Source organism: Palaemon carinicauda, chromosome 22 (genome assembly GCF_036898095.1).
Source record: "Palaemon carinicauda isolate YSFRI2023 chromosome 22, ASM3689809v2, whole genome shotgun sequence".
In the NCBI taxonomy this organism is placed as follows: Eukaryota; Metazoa; Arthropoda; class Malacostraca; order Decapoda; family Palaemonidae; genus Palaemon; species Palaemon carinicauda.
Window position 1 is genome coordinate 110,138,623 of NC_090746.1, and position 19,237 is coordinate 110,157,859.

Sequence of the window (19,237 nt, forward strand, 5' to 3'; positions counted from 1 at the left end):
TAAACACAGAATCAATTTTCTCTCTGTCGGGCTACCGGCAAGACCTACTAATTCGCTGTTACTAACTGGATTTGTTTTCACAACTATTTGGTGAAGTACACTATTCTAGTTTTGAGCTTTCGCTATGCAGGTGTTTTATCTTCATCTCAAAACTTGAACTCGTTTTGGATAGATTTAATTATGGTGACAAAGAGAGTATGGACTCTCTTTCACTTTTAAATGGCCGACCCTTCCCTTAGACGGAAGTGTGTTTAGGTTTTTAGTATTTTTGCTTAACACGTTATAGATCTATATATTTTATATCTCTCCGCCTTTAGTAGGCCTCTTCGATTAACTTTCCATTTATTATAAACATATAAAAATAAATTTTTATGTTTTGTTTATATGCGACCTTTCCTGATAGTAGGCGGTCCTAACTTGGAACCGAAGTTAATCAACGTTGAGCCCGTTATATCGTATTTAGCCTTTAAAGAATTTAAAACTTTTTAAATTTAATGTTTTATGAAAGAATTTCTTTGATAGTCTTCGTACTGTTTTCAAAGATGAACTACGTTTAGTTTTTTAGACTACGCAGTTGTTGACGTTCAGGACGTTCAACATGCGCTCTATCGTTACGATAGAGAGAGAGTGTATCACGGTTTCACTTTGCAGTAAGAGTAAATCGATTCTGACGTTTTGTTCTTTCTTTCTTAGCTTAAATGTTTTAAATTCTAAATTAAAGGAACTTTTTATTTGGAAAACCTTTCAGTTTTTTCCTTTAGTCAAATAACATGTTTTTCTCTTAGGTGCGAAATCAAGAGAGAAAGAGAGAGAGAGATAGAGACGGAGGGAGAGAGAGGAGAGAAAACGTTCCGTTCAAGCGGGTAACGTTGTTCTCGTGTTACTCTCGTCCCTAGTCTCTGTACGGGGAGAAGGTAAAACGTTTCTAGGGTTTTATTCTTGTCCCCAGGCTATGTGCGGTGAGAGATTGTAAACGTAGTTTATTTGAACTAGTGTTTAGTCTCTTTCCCAGCCACTGAATTTTTTATCTTTATATGTGTTTTCTGTTTTTTGCTAGTATTAATGAGCTGCATTATACGACTGATTTCGCAATTACTACCTTTTAATGAAAGGTAGAATTGCGTGTTTCAGGTAGAAATCAGTAAAAGTTTCGATTTCAGTGAAATAAGTGCAAAACAGAAAATCGATAAAGTGATATGCGCAAAGTGTTACAGTGTTGCGTCCGAGGGTTCGTCTGTTCGTGCCTGTCGTTCACCTAGTCCGGGACCTCTTGCAAGCTCCCAAGCCCAGGGGAGAAGTAATGTCAAACGACTTATGGGTTCGAGAGGCCTTGATCAACGAACAGACGTTTTTCCCTCCGTGGTTTCGGGCGTATCTACCCAAGATCGCCCCACCCACACAAAGACGAGAGAGCCCATTTATTTCTCGTCTGCGGAAGAGGTTTCTCGTAAGAAACCATGGACCAAGGTCTCGCGGCTTATTAAGCGCAAGTCGGTCCCTTCCGCGCAAGTCCAACGGCCCAGTTGTAGCCACTGGGTCAGTTCGGACTTGCTGCAGTCTTCCGACAACTGCTCACCTCCTAAGAGAGGCAAAGCGGTACCGCATCAGGCAATCACACCGTCTGTTGCCGCACCTGCTCCTGTAGACCCTAAATGGTCTTTGCTGCAGACCATGCAGTCTCAGTTAATGTCATTGATGCGGGACTTTCGTGCGGAGAAGGTTGACACTGCACCAACCTCTAGCCTACAACCAACCACGGTTGTGCGTCCTGTGGACGCTGAGGCGACCTTCTGCCGCACTCCAGCTGAGAGAGTCCCGCCACCCATGCGTTCCAGTGTACCCTGCCAGCCGCATGTTGACGTTCAGTAACGCACGGAACCTTCCGTTGACGTTCGCGAGGTACAACAACAGTCTAAGTTGTTTTTTTTTGACGCGGTGCGTCAACCTCCGCATTCTAGAGTTGTTTTGACTGCTCAGTCTAGACAGTCAAAGCAGTCTCGAGTGGACACTGTATGTCCTCACGCACCTGTTGTGGTTGACAGTTCACAGACTGTCAAGCAGTTACATGACGTTGCCTTCTGGTCTGCTACTAATGCACCAGTGAGAGACTCACTGAGGTAACCTAGCTTTTATCGGACAAGGTTCCTGTAGATGAGGAAGTTGCTGTTCTCCCTCCTTCTGATATTCCCTTGAGGACTCTGTCATTTGGAGAGGAGCCTTAAGCTGCTTAGCCTCCTATGGACTTTAATTAAATCATGATGATTTTTTAAGGATCTTCGTCCGGATCTTGTAACTGCTGCTCCTCGTTCGCCTAACGTCAGAACTTACACTAGGCCTAGCTACTTCGAAGCCGTTGTTTTTAAGCTAGTGCTCTCTCGCTCTCCTAGAGAGCGTTACGTTAGCTAGGCGACTGGTTTTTGCACCAGGAGGAGTTTTAGGGATACAGCCTTTGATTTCCCTTCTTTTAAACTGGCTTATAGAGCGAGAGTCTGATAGGACACGAGAGAAGTTCTCGGCTTGGGAGTTCATGCCTCTGCCCAGATAGACTTCTCAATTCTGGTAGACTCGCCCTGGCGCCTAGCCAGGAGACACTCCAAGTTGTTTACAGGTCAACTTCTCAACTTTTGTCGAGCCTTTGAAGTTTTGCTGTACTATTATGTCACACATAACAAGGCTTTCAGGGATGGTAAATGGTTCCGCCTCAGTCGCTAACCCCGTCTGTTGCCACACCTGCTCCCGTAGACCCTAAATGGGCTTTGCTGCAAGACATGCAGTCCAAGCTTGCGTCCTTGATAGAGGACTTAAATGCGGAGAAGAACCTTCTGGCCAACAACCTTCCAACCGGTTGGTTGTGCGCCCTGTTGACGCTGAGGTAACCTACTCGCGTCTGCCAGTTGAGGTGGTTCCTCCTTCTGGCCAACAACCTTCCAACCGGTCGGTTGTGCGCCCTGTTGACGCTGAGGTAACCTACTCACGTCTGCCAGTTGAGGTGGTTCCTCCACCGATGCGACCCAGTGTGGGTTGCCAGTCGCACGTTGACGTTAAGCGACGCTCGGAGGTGGTTGTTGACGTTCAGGACGTTCAACAACCAGCAGAGGTGACTTGTTGTGACGCAGTGCGTCAACCTCAGCAACCCGGTAGGGTGTTGACTGCACAACCCAGACAGTCTAGACAGTTTCGGGTTGACGCTGTACTTCCTCGCGCACCCATGGTTGTTGACAGTTCATAGACTGTGCAGCAGTTCCATGATATTGCGTCCGGCTCCGTCACGCATCCACCAGTGCGACCGGATTCAGCGAGTCAGACGTTGCCCACTCCGTTGCCGTTTCCTCATCAGTTTCGGATGAGGAACCCTCTGATGAGGATGTTGCTTAACAAGACGATCAGCCCCCAGCCCTGCTATCCATCCAGAAGATGCTGAAGAAGGAACGCTGCCCAGTCAGGCTGTGGATGAGTCTGGTAGGGACACTCATCCGTGGATCAATTTGTGTCACTAGGAAGACTACACCTCCGTCCTCTTCTATACCATCTAGCTTTTCACTGGAAAAAGGACAAGACGCTAGAAGCGGTCTCGATCCCGGTTTCCGGAAAGATAAAGTCTTGTCTGACTTGGTGAAAGGACTATATCAACCTTAGAGAGGATCTTCCCCTGACTGTTCAGACTCCCAACCACGTTCTCTTCTCGGACGCATCGGACGTAGGCTGGGGTGCGACATTAGACGGTCGGGAATGCTCGGGATTATGGAACTCGAGTCAAAGGACAATGCATTTCAACTGCAAGGAGCTACTGGCAGTACGTCTGACCTGGAAAAGCTTCAGGTCTCTCCTTCAAGGCAAAGTGGTGGAGGTGAACTCGGACACACCACGGCTTTGGCGTACATCTCCAAGCAAGGAGGGACCTACTCTCTGACATTGTACGAGATCGCAAGGGACCTCCTCACCTGGTCAAAAGGTCTAGACATATCACTAGTAACGAGGTTCATCCAAGGCAACTTGAATGTCATGGCAGATTGTCTCAGTCGGAAGGGACAAATAATTCCAACAGAATGGACCCTCCACAAGGATGTATGCAAGAGACTTTGGGCCACCTGGGGCCAGCCAACCATAGATCTCTTCGCAACCTCGATGACCAAGAGGCTCCCAATATTTTGTTCACCAATCCCGGACCCAGCAGCAGTTCATATAGATGCCTTTCTACTAGATTGGTCACATCTAGATCTATGTGCATTCCCTCCGTTCAAGATTGTCAACAAGGTACTGCAGAAGTTCGCCTCTCACGAAGGGACAAGGTTGACGCTAGTTGCTTCCCTCTGGCCCGCGAGAGAATGGTTCACCGAGGTACTTCGATGGCTAGTAGACGTTCCCAGAACACTTCCCCTAAGGGTGGACCTTCTACGTCAGCCACGCGTAAAGAAGGTACACCAAGGCCTCCACGCTCTTCGTCTGACTGCCTTCAGACTATCGAAAGACTCTCGAGAGCTAGAGGCTTTTCGAAGGAGGCAGCCAGAGCGATTGCTAGAGCAAGGAGAACATCCACCCTTAGAGTCTACCAATCGAAGTGGGAAATCTTCCGAAACTGGTGCAAGTCAGTATCCGTATCCTCGACCAGTACCTCTGTAACTCAAATAGCTGACTTCCTCTTATATCTGAGGAAAGAACGATCTCTTTCAGCTCCCACTATCAAGGGTTACAGAAGCATGTTGGCATCAGTCTTCCGTCACAGAGGCTTAGATCTTTCCAACAATAAAGATCTACAGGACCTCCTTAAGTCTTTTGAGACCACGAAGGAGCGTCGTTTGGTTACACCTGGTTGGAATTTAGACGTGGTACTAAGATTCCTTATGTCAGACAGGTTCGAACCGCTACAATCAGCCTCCCTGAAAGATCTCACCTTAAAGACTCTTTTCCTGGTATGCTTAGCCACAGCTAAAAGAGTCAGTGAGATTCATGCCTTCAGCAAGAACATCGGATTCTCATCCGAAACGGCTACATGTTCTACAACTTGGTTTTCTAGCCAAAAACGAGCTGCCTTCTCGGCCTTGGCCAATATCGTTCGATATTCCAAACTTATCGTATGGTTGGAAATGAACTAGAAAGAGTCTTATGTCCTGTAAGAGCTCTTAAGTTCTATTTAAAACGAACTAAACCTTTACGAGGCCCGTCTGAAGCTTTATGGTGTTCAGTTAAGAAACCATCTTTGCCTATGTCAAAGAATGCTTTATCCTATTTTATCAGACTGTTAATACGAGAAGCTCATTCCCATCTGAATGAGGAAGACCAAGCTTTGCTGAAGGTAAGGACACACGAAGTTAGAGCTGTCGCAACTTCCGTGGCCTTTAAACAAAATAGATCTCTGCAAAGTATAATCGACGCAACCTATTGGAAAAGCAAGTCAGTGTTTGCGTTTTTATCTTAAGAATGTCCAGTCTCTTTACGAGAACTGCTACACTCTGGGACCATTCGTAGCAACGAGTGCAGTAGTGGGTGAGGGCTCAACCACTACAATTCCCTAATTCCATAACCTTTTTAATCTTTCTCTTGAAATGTTTTATTATTGTTTTTTGGGTTGTCCGGAAGGCTAAGAAGCCTTTCGCATCCTACTTGATTTGGCGGGTGGTCAAAGTCATTTCTTGAGAAGCGCCTAGATTAGAGGTTTTGATGAGGTCCTGTTGTATGGGTTGCAACCCTTGATACTTCAGATCCTAGGGGTCGCTCAGCATCCTAAGAGGATCGCGAGGCTCCGTAAGGAAGACGTACTTAAAAAGGCAGAGTAATTGTTCAAGTCGACTTCCTTACCAGGTACTTATTTATTTTATGTTTGTTATTTTGAATAACTGCTAAAATGAAATACAAAATACTTAGCTCATAATAATGTAAACAAGTAATGCTGGTCTCTACCCACCCCCCTGGGTGTGAATCAGCTTATATAATCACCGGCTAAGTTTAATATTGAAAAATGTTATTTTTATTAATAAAATAAATTTTTGAATATACTTACCCGGTGATTATATATTAAAGGACCCTCCCTTCCTCCCCAATAGAGACCCAGTGGACCGAGGAGAAAATTGGTTCTGTGTTTACATTGAGTACTGAGTACCTGCTCGACAGATGGCGCTGTTGATGTACACCCCCTACCTGCGTAGCGATCGCTGGCGTATTTTGAACGTAGAGTTTTCTGTCGAGCAACAGAGTTGCAGCTTATATAATCACCGGGTAAGTATATTCAAAAATTTATTTTATTAATAAAAATAACATATTTCCACTTGGGAAAGACAGTCGTAGTACGCTCTTGCCTCATACATAAGGTGAGAGGTTCATATTGGGAACACTTCCTTCATTGGCAATGTATTTTGGTTCGCAGTACTAGTAAAAAAAGTGGCAGCCTGGGATATTCCCAGGATACTTTTGTGACTCCAAATCTTTGAGGAACATTTAGAGAATCACCAGGAGTACTAAGAACATTTGCACATGGGAAGGCAACCTCAATACATCCTTTCTCATACTAGAGATAAGAGATTTCATATTGGGAATGTCTCTTTCCCTCAGAAAATGTTTCATTATGTATTACAGGTGTTCTGACAACTATTATCACTGCCCAGGTTCATACGGAACACACTTCATGCACCCTTCTACAGGATGATAGGCCCTGCCCTTGTCTCCTTCCCTCTTTGAAGGGTTCCAGAGAGGACAACCCAGCAGAAAGAGCTGGATGGAGCATACAATCAACCAGCAGTGTGAACATATTGACATTAACATGGTCTCTTTCCAGCTACCGATCCCACAACATAACCACCTGGGGCACAATCCCAGCGTACTCCACAATTCCAGTCCTCTATATCACCACTGGTCTCTATGCCCCTGTCATCACTTATGCAATCCTGGCGTAACCAGACACTACTGTGTAGGTCTTCTACGTAGCATTCGGACATCTTGCGATTGAACACCTCATGATTTGATCTCTCTTCCTCATTCTGTAGTGACTTTTGGGTTACTTAACTCCTGACTGTTGCCTTGTTTCAGCTTTTCTAGTCCACAATATCAGTGAAAGAGGAACCAATGATCATTATCATCGCTTGTACGGACTACGAGATCTTCCCTTCATGAGTCCTAGATTTCCTTGTAGTCTTCCCTTCATGTTTCGTTTCAAAATAGAATTCCTTCCGCTTTTTTTTCACGATCGTCATTTCCCATGGGATCGGCTGCTCGCTGCTATCGGGAGCGAGATCAAAAACTACATGATCGGAACTTAACGCTCATTCTTTGGTTGATCATTACTTTCGAGTTACTAGGGAATTAATGCACCTGTCTCCTGTTGTCTGTTCTTCCCTAGGGCTTCTAGCCCAGAGATATTCCAACATATCAGAATATTTCAACGCTCAAGGTTTTTCGACACACTGAGACTGTCCTGGCACCTAGAACTTCCCACACTCAGAATCTGATCCATGACATGAGCTCTTCCCACACTCATTTGCATGATAAGGATTGTAACATGGGACTTCTCTGGTCCTATTTCGGCACTTGAACAAGCACTGAGAAGCCACATTGTGGTAGCATATTATTGTTGGCAAGGATCCTCTCCAACCAAGGACAGGCATTAGCCTGATGTTGTCAGTTACTGCTTGGTGTCATGCTCTCCTATTCCCTAAGGCACTTGGTGCCCCTGAGCCTCGGAATGCCTGAGAGCCAGAAGCAGTTCAGTTATCGAAGGAAACTATAGTCTATTGTTTTAGCAGTGCATATTTTCACCGACTCGCAGGGGTGCCCTTTTAGCTCGGAAAGGTTCCTGATACCTGATTGGTTGGAAGTATTTTTGTCCGAACACCTTCATTGTTCTCAAATAATTACCAAGTAATGTGAACCGAAACTTATTTACTAACCTATATTTCTCCATCAGATATATGTTTTGTCAATAAACAATGTGATAGAGTAAATATAAAGTATCGTCATAGTAAGTCTAAATTTAATAACACAATCCGACGAAGTCAACGACAGCAGCTTATTTTCGGATGCACGCTTTATAATTTTGTAATTTTCCACATATTTTAACACAAATTGGGGTAAATTACACTCGGCATAAGTTAAACATGTTATTATAAACTTTCTTTGAATACTAGAATTCACCAAAATCATGGAGTTAATAAAACCCTATATTTGTGAAAACTTATGGGGAGGTAAAAGAACAGCCTGCAGCGGCCTGGCGGGAAAACAATCCCTTCTGCCTGTCATAGACGCAGTTTTTTTTTTGTAATATAGTTTGGCCTATTTCTTTCAGTTTAAATAGTCTTGCATTTTCTCCGTAATATTTTGCTTAGTATTTTCCCACATTTCTGTTCCTCACCTAACATCTATCTATTTTCCTCAATATCCCTTCTTTCATATATGGGATATCAGCACTATGATTCCTTATGTTTTGTACTTAACGTCAGTAACTATGTAAATAATAATAACATAAATTTTATGCTGTGTAGTAAGTATAGCCTATTTTGTAAACCTGCCCAGTAGCTCAAATTATATCAGATTAAATTACGCATAGTATTTTTTTTATTCCCGCCTCTACACTATTTTAATGAGACTAGCACACACTTCCCTTCAAGCCAACACTTTCCACAGAGGATAAGAAATAAGGAATCGTTGTGCGGATATCCCATATGTGAAAGAAAGTATATCGGGGAAAATAGATATTAGGTGAGGAACAGGAATGTGGGAAAATACTAAGCAAAATATTACGAAGAGAGACAATGCAAGACTATTTAAACTGAAAGGAATAGGCCGAATTATATTACCAAAAAAAAAAAAAAAAAAAAAAAAAAAAAAAAAAAAAAAAAACTGCGTCTATGACAGTCATAAGGGATTGTTTTCTCGCCAGGCCGCTGCAGGCTGTTCTTTTACCTCCCCATAAGTTTTCACAAATATCAGGTTTTATTAACTCCCTGTTTTTGGTAAATTCTGGTATTCAAAGAAAGTTTATAATAACTTGTTTAACTTATCCCGAGTGTAATTTACCCCAATTTGTGTTAAAATATGTGAAAAATTACAAAATTACAAAGCGTGCATCCAAAAATAAGCTGCTGTCGTTGACTTTAGTGGATTGTGTTATTAAATTTAGACTTACCATGACGATACTTTATAATATATTTTATTCTTTCACATTGTTTATTGACAAAACATATATCTGATGGAGTAAATAAGTTTCGATTCACATTACTTGGTAATTATTTGAGAACAATGAAGGTGTTCGGACAAAAATACTTCCGACCAATCAGGTATCAGGAACCTATCCGAGCTAAAAGGGCACCCCTGCGAGTCGGTGCAAATATGCACCGCTAAAAGAAATAGACTATAGCTAACACTCATTTATCCCTTGTGCCTTGCAGGTGTTTGTTTGCCGATCAACTGGTAAATATTTTGGGGGATTCATAAAGAATGTTGAGAGAATCAGCAATCTTATGATAGCTAATTTTAGTCTATTTCATGGAATAGGGACCCTGCGGCCTTTTACAGCCTTTGATATATGTATATACAGTATATTTCTTATTTTATGAATATTTTTTTTTTTAAATCATTAAATACCAACACACACATGTACATACACTGACAAAACTAATCTGTACTCAGTGATGTCATTGCCAGAGAAGGAAAGCATTTGTCTTTAGATTCCATGAATCTGAACTTAAAGCAACTTGTATATAAAGGCGGTTTTTCCTTGTTTGCTACACCAGTGATTTCACATATGATACAGGAAGTGTTCCTGTCACATCCACCTCTTCAGTGAGATCTGTGTTAGTTTAGGATGAATCAACAGATTTGGTGTGAGATTTGTATTTTATTCATGCTATAACTGATGATTTTTTATTGTATGAAGAACAGCTTGCTTCAGGGCTCCTTAAAGGAAGGACACAGGAAGAGACATTTCAACTTGGAAAGAGCAATGTCATAAAGTTGGACTAAATTTTTCTAATTTGATAAGTGTGTACACTGATGGTGTTCCAGCTATGATGGCTAAACGTTAGGGATTTATTGGACATCTTTGAAGTGTAACCAAAGAACAAAGTGTACTGAATTTTCATTACATTTAATAACAGCAAAATCTTTCTGCAAAATCCGTTATTTTAGATAATGTTTTATAAAAGTTTGTAATTATTGTTAACTACTATATTTTCAACCAAATGCGTTGAGGCATCATTAATTTTGAAACATATTGATGATGAATAATGAATTATTGTAGATTTGCTTTATTACTCAAAAGTACGCTTGACTGTCACAATAGAAATTGTTGGTCAATATTTTGTCTTTATCAAGGCAAATAATTGACTTTTTAAAGAAAACAAATAACATTGTGTTTTAATAGCCAAATTTTTACAGAGCTGTTGCATTTTTATGAGATGTTATTTCAAAACAAAGGGATTTAAAGAAAGCTTTGAAAGGTAGAAATAAATGTATCTATAATGTGTGGCAAGAAATTCAGGTATTTGGAAAAACTGTCTTATTTTAATTCCCTTGTGGTTCAATCAAAAGCTTTCAGAAAAACACTTTCTCCAACTTATGAAGGTAATGAGTGAAAATGGAAGATACAAGTGAGCATGTTGAAGAATACAAGTCAGTCTTTGACACAATAATATAAGAATGTAATAAAAGATTCAGTGATTTTGAAAAGTATAACATCACTCTTGAGACATGCTTTTCAGCCCCTATTGTCTTATGCATCCAAGGATCCTGAAGAATTACAAATGGAGCTTATTGAAATGTCTGAAGACATCCTGAAACCTATTTTTGGAAAGAGAGAAAAAGCCATTGAAATTTGGAAAAAAGGTTGCAGAATATCCCGGCCTTTGTGAACGTGCACAAGACCCGATTTCTTGCTTTTCTTCAACATGCTGCTGTGAATAAACATTTTCTTACTTGATGCAAATCAAGATTTCCCTGAGAACAGTTGACGGACGAGCATTTGCAGAACCCATTGAAACGAAAGAACCACTGCGTTAGAGCCTGATATAAAAATAATTTCTCAAAAGAAGAAAGCTCAAGTCATTAATTTGTATAAAAAGTACCTTGCCTATATTGAATATTTTAAAATGTTATACGGTATTTATAATGTCAAAGGCTATCTCTTCTATAAGATAATTATTCCTTTACTTGTTACTTGAATACAAAAAACCTACTTACTTAATTAGAATAATTTGAAATAGGTATCTTTGCACTCATTTGTATGTTAGCGACAAGACATCTTTGTGTCAGAGAAGCTAGTCCTTAGGGGCTGTTCCTGATAATCACTACAGTATTTCCTGAAGCATTACTAGTCAGCAATTAGCGTTCCCCTTTCCTTCTGGTCTGTTGTAGCATGAATATTGAAGTATCTACCATGGTAGCGGGATGACGATCCCAAGGCAGGAACTCTGTTCCTCTGGGGAATCTGCCATCCACAGACAAATCTGTGGAGGGATGGGGACCCCGCCCTTGATTATTCTTCTGTCTTGGGAATGTGATCAACAGAAGAAAGGCACCTGCTTTTGTTGTTAATGGTAATGCGTGCAACAGGGCTACTTTGCAAGTGAGGTTGGTAAAGTTCTCGATAAGGTTGAGGAATGAACGAATGGGCTCGTTTCACATCCCTTAACAAGCAAGTGCACTCTGGAAGTCGGGTAGAGTCATTTGCAAGGTGGTTCTAGGCAGGAGGAATGTTCGAGTAATCTCACTTGGTCAACAGTACCTCTGTGTAAGGATCAATTATGATCCCTACATCCTTGCGCGGCAGAAAGGATTATTAGTTTAGGTTTTCACCACCATTCGACAGGCTCACCATTCACTTGAACAAGAGACTTCTAGTTTTACTACCTAGCACCAGTCTATCAGCAGCTTTCTAGGATGCCTTCCAACATCCTTAGGGATTCTAGACGCTTCCTTCTTTTTGTCCATATTCCCGTTTTTATGATCACTCAATAGTCAGCTGACAACAGTGAGGCTCAGCATGGCCCTGATCGCTCCCAGGTGGCCATAAGCCGAATGGTATCAGGATCAGCTATTTCTTCCTTCGTCAGGGAAGCTCCACAATCTTCTCTGTGAGGGATACCACTCGGCCCATAATCCAGTTTTCAACTAGGTCTTAGGTCCCAAACTCTGTGAGAATCAACAAGACCATGAAGAACTCCAAGGAAGCTTAAGCTACAGGGAATCTTTCGCGATTTTGCAGGCCTCTCAAGCAACCCCCAGCAAACCCACGGAATGGACAGCATATAGGCTTCGACCCTTGAGACTGTCCATGGCTAGCTTAGTCCTGACAAAGTAAGTCGGAAACAGCATAACTTACCTATGTCATAAGCCATTTTGAAGGAATAGAACTCCAAATCCTTCTGCATCCCTTCCCTTCAAGAAGGGACTAGCGAAGACCAGGACGACTTGCCTATCTGTTCTGGGAGGACACTATGATTCCTCTTACAGCAATGGAAGGAATAAGGGAAAGATTGATAATGCTGTTTTTTTTTTTTTTTAAGGGGAACAATGGACTGTGCCAGATTCAAACATTCACATGCAGACATATTGGTTCTATCCCAACTCTCAGGCAATACTTGACGGGGATGTAATTCTTGAAGATGAGTCAGGTAACGACAAAACCTTCTGGATTATACCCACAGGTCCCTGGATACTGTTATCGTTGGCCTATTGATAGTTGTTTAACAGATTATGTAGCAAATCTAGCTCCTTCAATGTACAAGAAACATTTTTATCTAAGATAGTGGTTGTGATGTAGGTCTAGAGGAAGAGGCAATATCGTCTGGCCTTTCTACTTCTTTTTACCCCTTCCTTGTGGGTGCTGCAGTCATTCCGTTATTTGCTGGATCGGATGCTAGATTTAAGGAAGCCATATGATCGAGCAACTTTTCTCAACAAATAAGATGTGGGAAAGGATGCCCAAATGTATGCAAACCCATTTCTTATAGTGATCATACCTAAGGACAACATATCCTCCACATGCATATAGGTTTTCCTTGACCATCTATCAGTTCCTAGTAGTGACCTAGCCTAACACTTGCCACATCTTCATGCCCAAGTCATTAGGATGTTGACAGGAATCATCCCTCTCACTCCTGTACAGAACTGAAATGCTTTCACATTTTCCAGGTTAGTAAACCATCCAGTTTGGTTATAGGGACGTCCTTCCTTCATAGGATAAGTCTCCTATCTAAGGACAATAATTTGTATTATTATTGACTATGCAAACCCAAATCCTTTAAATTACACTTTTCTTCTCTACCAAGTCCTAGGTTTAAGGGTGATCTGATGGGTGACCAGAGCTTCCCTGCGAACAAGCAGTGACTACTGCTACCTCGTTAGCGTTTAACAGCTGTATCATACTGAAAGCTTGTAATATTATTAATGGACTCAGGTTTGTATATTTAGGAAAAATAAAGATTATTTTTCCTATTTGTAATTTCTTGTTTTTCCTATTTTTTCTATTTGCAGTTAGAAATCGGGTACCAAGTTTCCTTATGGAGTCTCCATTTGATGGTGGCATGGCGCGTCGAGTAAAACGAGTATATTCTACTTTAGATAAATTTTCTGTTAGATTAGGAGTTTTTCTAAGACGCTATCCAATTGCTAGAGTGTTTGTCATTTTATATATGTGCCTTCTACATGTGTGGGTTATGATAGTTTTATTGACATACACTCCAGAAATTCATGGGCCCGACTATCATCATCCTATTGGTACAATGCCACACAATCCTGAATAAGAACAAACACTCCTGAAATAGTTTTTTTATCATTCAGATTTTTTTTTTACCTGGTATTCTAATTGTTAATTCATTCACTTTTGCCCATTCACTCATCTTTGACATATTTCACCACAGATATTGCAGGACAAAAGTTGTTACAGAATAGGAATTGGATTTGTTTGTTGAAAAGCGATTATTTTTCATAACATTTTCGTGCCATGTCATTTTTTTTAACAATTAAAGCCATTCCTTTCTGTACTTTTTCAGTAGTGATATATTTATAAAGCATTATATTTTGGTTGTTTAGAGTGGGTCTAAAATTGGTCCTAATACATGTATTTTTTTTGAAGTGTGCAGTTTTTATCATGTTTTTAGTTTTCCTACTTTCATCCAAAGCATATTTTTCTTAGAATCCTATTATGATATGCACTGAAAAATTTTGTGTGCTTTTTAAAGTTAACTGGTAAGTATAAAAGTCCCCAAGTTTATTTCACATCACCTCTCTACTTTTTTAAAGCTTATAGTTTTCAATATGTTGTTGTATTATATACTATCACCTGTAGAATCTTTTTTTGGTGTGGGGAGGAGATGGAATTATAAAACAGTTTATCTTGTAATTAATGTAAAATTATTTCTGTGGATTTAGTGAATATCTACATATCAGATCTGTAGTTTTTGTTTATCTTTTCTCTATGGTCAGTTTGAATTGAGGATTAACAGCATAAACTTGACTCTTGTTTACGTGGTCCTAAGGTATTTTTCCATTATTAGTAGTTCTAAATGTATCAAGCTATCCATTTTTTATTAAGTGATCTGATTGTGCTTTTGAGGAATAGGAAAGTAAATAGTTTTCAAGTATTAGGCAAACATAATTTTAGAAATATTCTACTTGAATGAATATTATGTTTTTTTATTTGTCATGGTTGTTTCCACATTGTATATTTCATGAGTCATACAATATCTTCTGCTGTTTATTTATATAAAAAAATTTTTAACCTTCTTTTTAAGATTTTCCTGGCAATTCTATACATTTAGCAAATTATTGTTTATATAAAGGTTAGGTGCAGATTCATACAATGAACTGCAGTTGGAAAGTATAAGTTGTATGTGAAATGAAGAATGATGTCAGTTATATTCTGTAAGTAATCACCTGGTAATATCTCGGTTTCCTGTCCTTTAAAAGAAATATATATCAATCACAAGTCATTTGAAGTCCCTACATCTCCAGCGGTGGAAATAATAGTTTTCAACTCGAACAGCATCAAATTGTAATGCGAAATGAAGAATGATATCAGTTGTAGTCTGTTGAAAATCACGGCAATTTCTCCGTTTCCTGTAGTTTAAAAGAAATGCACATCAATCCCAAGTCATTTGAAGTCCCTCTATCTCCAGTCGTGGAAATAATAGTTTTTAACTCGAACAGGATCAAGTTGTAATGTGATATAAAGAATGATGTCAGTTGTATTCTGTGAACAAGCACGGGAATTTCTCTGTTCCCTGTTCTTTAAAAGAAATGCACATCAATCCCAAGTCATTTGAAGTTCCTGCATCTCCAGGGGTGGAAATAGTTTTCAACTCGAACAGCATGCAACTTGAAGAATAGATATGGTTAGCAAAACTACCAGCATTGAGTTACAAGTTTCTACTACAGGTTAAACATTCAGAAGGTTTGTAAACAAAATTCATAGCAAACAGCTCAATTGCTTGTCCCTTTCTTGTCACACTAGAAGTCACATGGTTACATTCCATTGATCCCGTGGTTACATTCCATTTCAATAGGCTTTGCTAATATGGAGCTATTTAGTTTCAAGGTTTATTCTTGATTACAAAGCAGTTCTAAAACCTTACCATCAGATATAGAGATAACTTTTGTCTTGATAAGATTGTTGTTCTTGTCAAACAATTTTTGAATCCGTTCCATAGATGGGGAATTGATAACAACCTTTACCATATGAAAGTTCAGGTAGAAAGTGCATGTGGCAGAATGATTTAAAAACACTAATGATGATTTTAAGAGTTCCCTCTCAAACACTGAGATTAGCTCATGGTGGCAAAAGATTGGAGAGCAAGAGTGATTGAGCTTACAGTATTGATTTCTTCTTTTTGAAATTACAGTATTGCTGGTATTCTACCAGCAATTGTTGTGAATTTTGACGCCTTATTTTCTCGAGTTTGTAGGAGATAAAAGCAATGTAAAGTGTAGTATAAATTGGTAAAATATTTCACATTAGATTTTCTTTCATGATATCAAATATTTGGCAAAGGAAACCAGTTATAGTATAAAATAGTTATATTTTCAGAATAAAATTTAAAAGATAATGGGTCAAGACTACTGTACCAGGTACTAGTCTGATTTAGTTTTTACTTTGAAGTACAGGATAGCATTGTTACTATCATAAGGTAGTTTAACCAGAAGACTTGGATGTATTCATAGACTGGTCCGAAGAATTTGGGTTTCATTGAACGGGGAAAATTTGACCAAAACAAAGTTCAAATACTTTGGAAACAGTAACCAATACAGCTTGTAACAGAAGGAACATTAGGGAATCCTGAGTCCTTGTCTATGTGCACCATAAAAGGTGCTCTGTGGGCAATATCATTGGATTTGTGTGTAAGATACTATATAAGCATTAAATTTTTGTCTTTTATTATCTCATAACTCAGACAGCATATGTTACATGAATCTATGTTACTTGGTAATCATTATGGTTCAACCATTGAAGCCAGCAACTTCCCGACCTATAAAAAAGTTCTTCTGCTTTCTCCCCCCTTCCTCTGTGATACCCAGAAGATCGAGTAGATGGTACCATTGGCCAAACACCTAGTTCTTACCACAATAAGTCAAACAGGACTCTTATAAATTATTACACCAAGAACTTAGTATAATCATAGTTGGCCACACCATGATGATTGTCCTCTTCTGCGCCAACTTAATTCTAGGTAGAAATGGGAAGGAGTTAAAAGGTACTAATTTATCTGCCAAAGTGTTTTGAAAAACAAGGTAGAAGTTGAGGTACTGTAGGAATAAGTGACATATAATTAAATTGATAACTAACAGGAACAATAGTGGAATTGTTATTAGTGTAGTTTGTTCGTTGCATTTGGTAAAGAAGAGTTAGCCCGTATCCTTCATATGTCAAAACTGCCTAGACACTCAGGCATTTAGACTAGTGAATAGAGGATTAAAACATTTCCCTGATTTAAATCGCGTTTTTGTTATAGATCTAATCGTTACGTGAGATCCTGGTTATATTTTTTCTTTTGTTATTGAAATGTAGAGGGAGAAGGAAGGGTCAGGAAACCGTTACCCAATTACGTTAAGTACCGTTTTTGAACTAAGGAGTCTTCAGCTACCTCTGCAAGCCGTATTCAATAATGTAATGTATTATCTGTTTGTTCTGGAGGTAAGGTTAGAATTATTTATCCGGTTATTAGAAATATTGTATTTTGCAAATTCTGTAGTAGCAGTGGTGGTTATCTACTCAAACTGAAGAGTTTAGTTGTAAATCAGATCTTAAAAGCCACAGGCTGGTTACTAATTGTGTGGTGAAATCATTGGGAACAGTTACAAAAATACTGAATTCCTATCCAATTTGAGGTCTATTATGAATTTGGTTTAGTTCAGTAGTATAGTGGAGCATGTGTATAGCAGAATGCAGATATGAGCTTTGACTTCATATACAGTAGTAAACCTCATTTTTGTGGAACGTCTTCCAATCTCATTAATAGAGATAGTGCCAGGGGTAATGATAGGCCTTCTGGTTTTTAAAGAGTCAGAGGGACCTGATACTTTAAATAGATTTAGAAAATATACTAGGGCTCACAAGATTCTTCTACAGTATATCAATGTTTTCAGTCGCCATATTCCAGAATGCTAAATGCAATTGGAATGTGAGATATTAGAACAGGGCAACTCTGATACCTGATCCTCTCCTTGACTAACTTTTCTGAACTAGTGCTATTGTTCAGTTGGTGACATAGATACAGTTTATTGAAGTAACCAAGTAAATTTCACAAAATATGTAATTAAATCTGGTTTAGTGCTAAAGAGGTTTTGGCTTTAGGCCAATAGTAGTACATATGATACCCAAATTATTTTTTTACAGTTAGCATATAAATGTGGAAGGTAAAGATCATACAGTTTTCTCTCCTTTGTGAAATCTGCCTGGTGATTTGTTTTGAAGTTTTGATAAAATACTAAAGAAAAGTTTTTAGCTTTTTTAGAAAGTAAACCATAGACAATTCACTAAGCATTCTAGACATGGATTGTTAAAACGTGCTACAAGAAAAGATGTTTCAAGTTGTTTTGAGTGTGACGTAATCTTCAAATTATTTATTTTTCATCTCCATCACATGCCCGCCAATAAAGTGTGGTAGCATAACGATTACTAGGTAAGATTTGTTTAAATAAACATGATTTTAATGATAATGTTTATTTAAATACTTACCTGGTGGTCATTTAATTCTCTCCCTCCCCATTTTTAGTGGTCCAGAAATGTACAGGTCTATGATGACTGATTATATGAAGTCTTTGGTTGTAACAGCTGGTTGTATGTAGCGTGGTGCTACTGGGTGTACTGGGTATCACAAGGAGGGTGAGATGAGAGAGAAACTTATAGAAATTACTTGATAAAGATCAGGGAATGGTCAAAACATAATGACTACCAGGGAAGTATTTAAATAATAGATTTTATTAAAATGTATTTTTTTCAGTTGTGACTGTATAACAAAAATTAAGGTTATGGTGAAAAGAGGGATGGTACATTTTTATATTCATACGTACATCATTAACTTATAATGTTGAAAATGCATAGTACTGTATTTTGAGAATGGCTTGGTATAAAAAGTTATAACACCAAAATATGAGTAGTTAACTTTCCCTAAAAAGTGTTATTCTGCATCATGTGGTTGTTATTTCTTCTATCTTACCTTTTTCGTATTTTAAGTCAAGAGGGATTAAATGTTGTGAAGAGTAAACAGTAGGGAAGGAAGAGGGAAAAAAAAATAGAAAGATAAATAATAATTTTTGTAAGATGTATAGACTTGTTGATGATTACCTTCTTTAGTCATTATTCTGCAGTCATGGTAATATGAAACAAGTATTTACAAAGTTGAAATATAAGAATTATATGTTGCATCTTGGTGGGGGCTAAGAGTCAAGGTACTAGATACATTGTAGACTTTTAAGAATGGCACAAGAAAAATATATGAAATCCCATATTTATATAATTATTCAGAATGCTTAAAATTTAGAGACAGTGCCCCTAGCTACTTGTTAAAATTAGCTGTTATCCTCAGAATTAGCTATCTATTGAAAGGCTTTTTTTAATTATTTTGATACCCACATCCTACTTTAGTTTGTAAGGCAATTATTATTATTGAGCTTTTGTTGTTTTGATCAGAAGTCAATCAAATGTGAAATGTCAGGATGAAAGTATGAAAACTTTTTCAAATATCAAATATTTATTTTGCTTTTAACTTAGTCAAATTTATCTGAACTACTGAAAACTAGATTAAGGCTGAAGATG

General features: G+C 38.9%; 1 protein-coding gene across 2 annotated transcripts in view; it reads left to right on the forward strand.

The window, feature by feature from the left end:
• The window catches only part of LOC137616680 (golgin subfamily A member 5-like), an 85,783-nt gene extending 70,877 nt beyond the window's left edge, over positions 1–14,906 (forward strand). For both annotated transcript variants that reach the window (XM_068346611.1, XM_068346612.1), the window contains exon 16: positions 13,459–14,906. In XM_068346611.1, coding sequence (XP_068202712.1) covers positions 13,459–13,727 — 269 coding nt within the window. In that variant the 3' untranslated portion in view covers positions 13,728–14,906. The remainder of the gene's footprint in view (positions 1–13,458) is intronic.
• Positions 14,907–19,237: the final 4,331 nt, after the last annotated feature.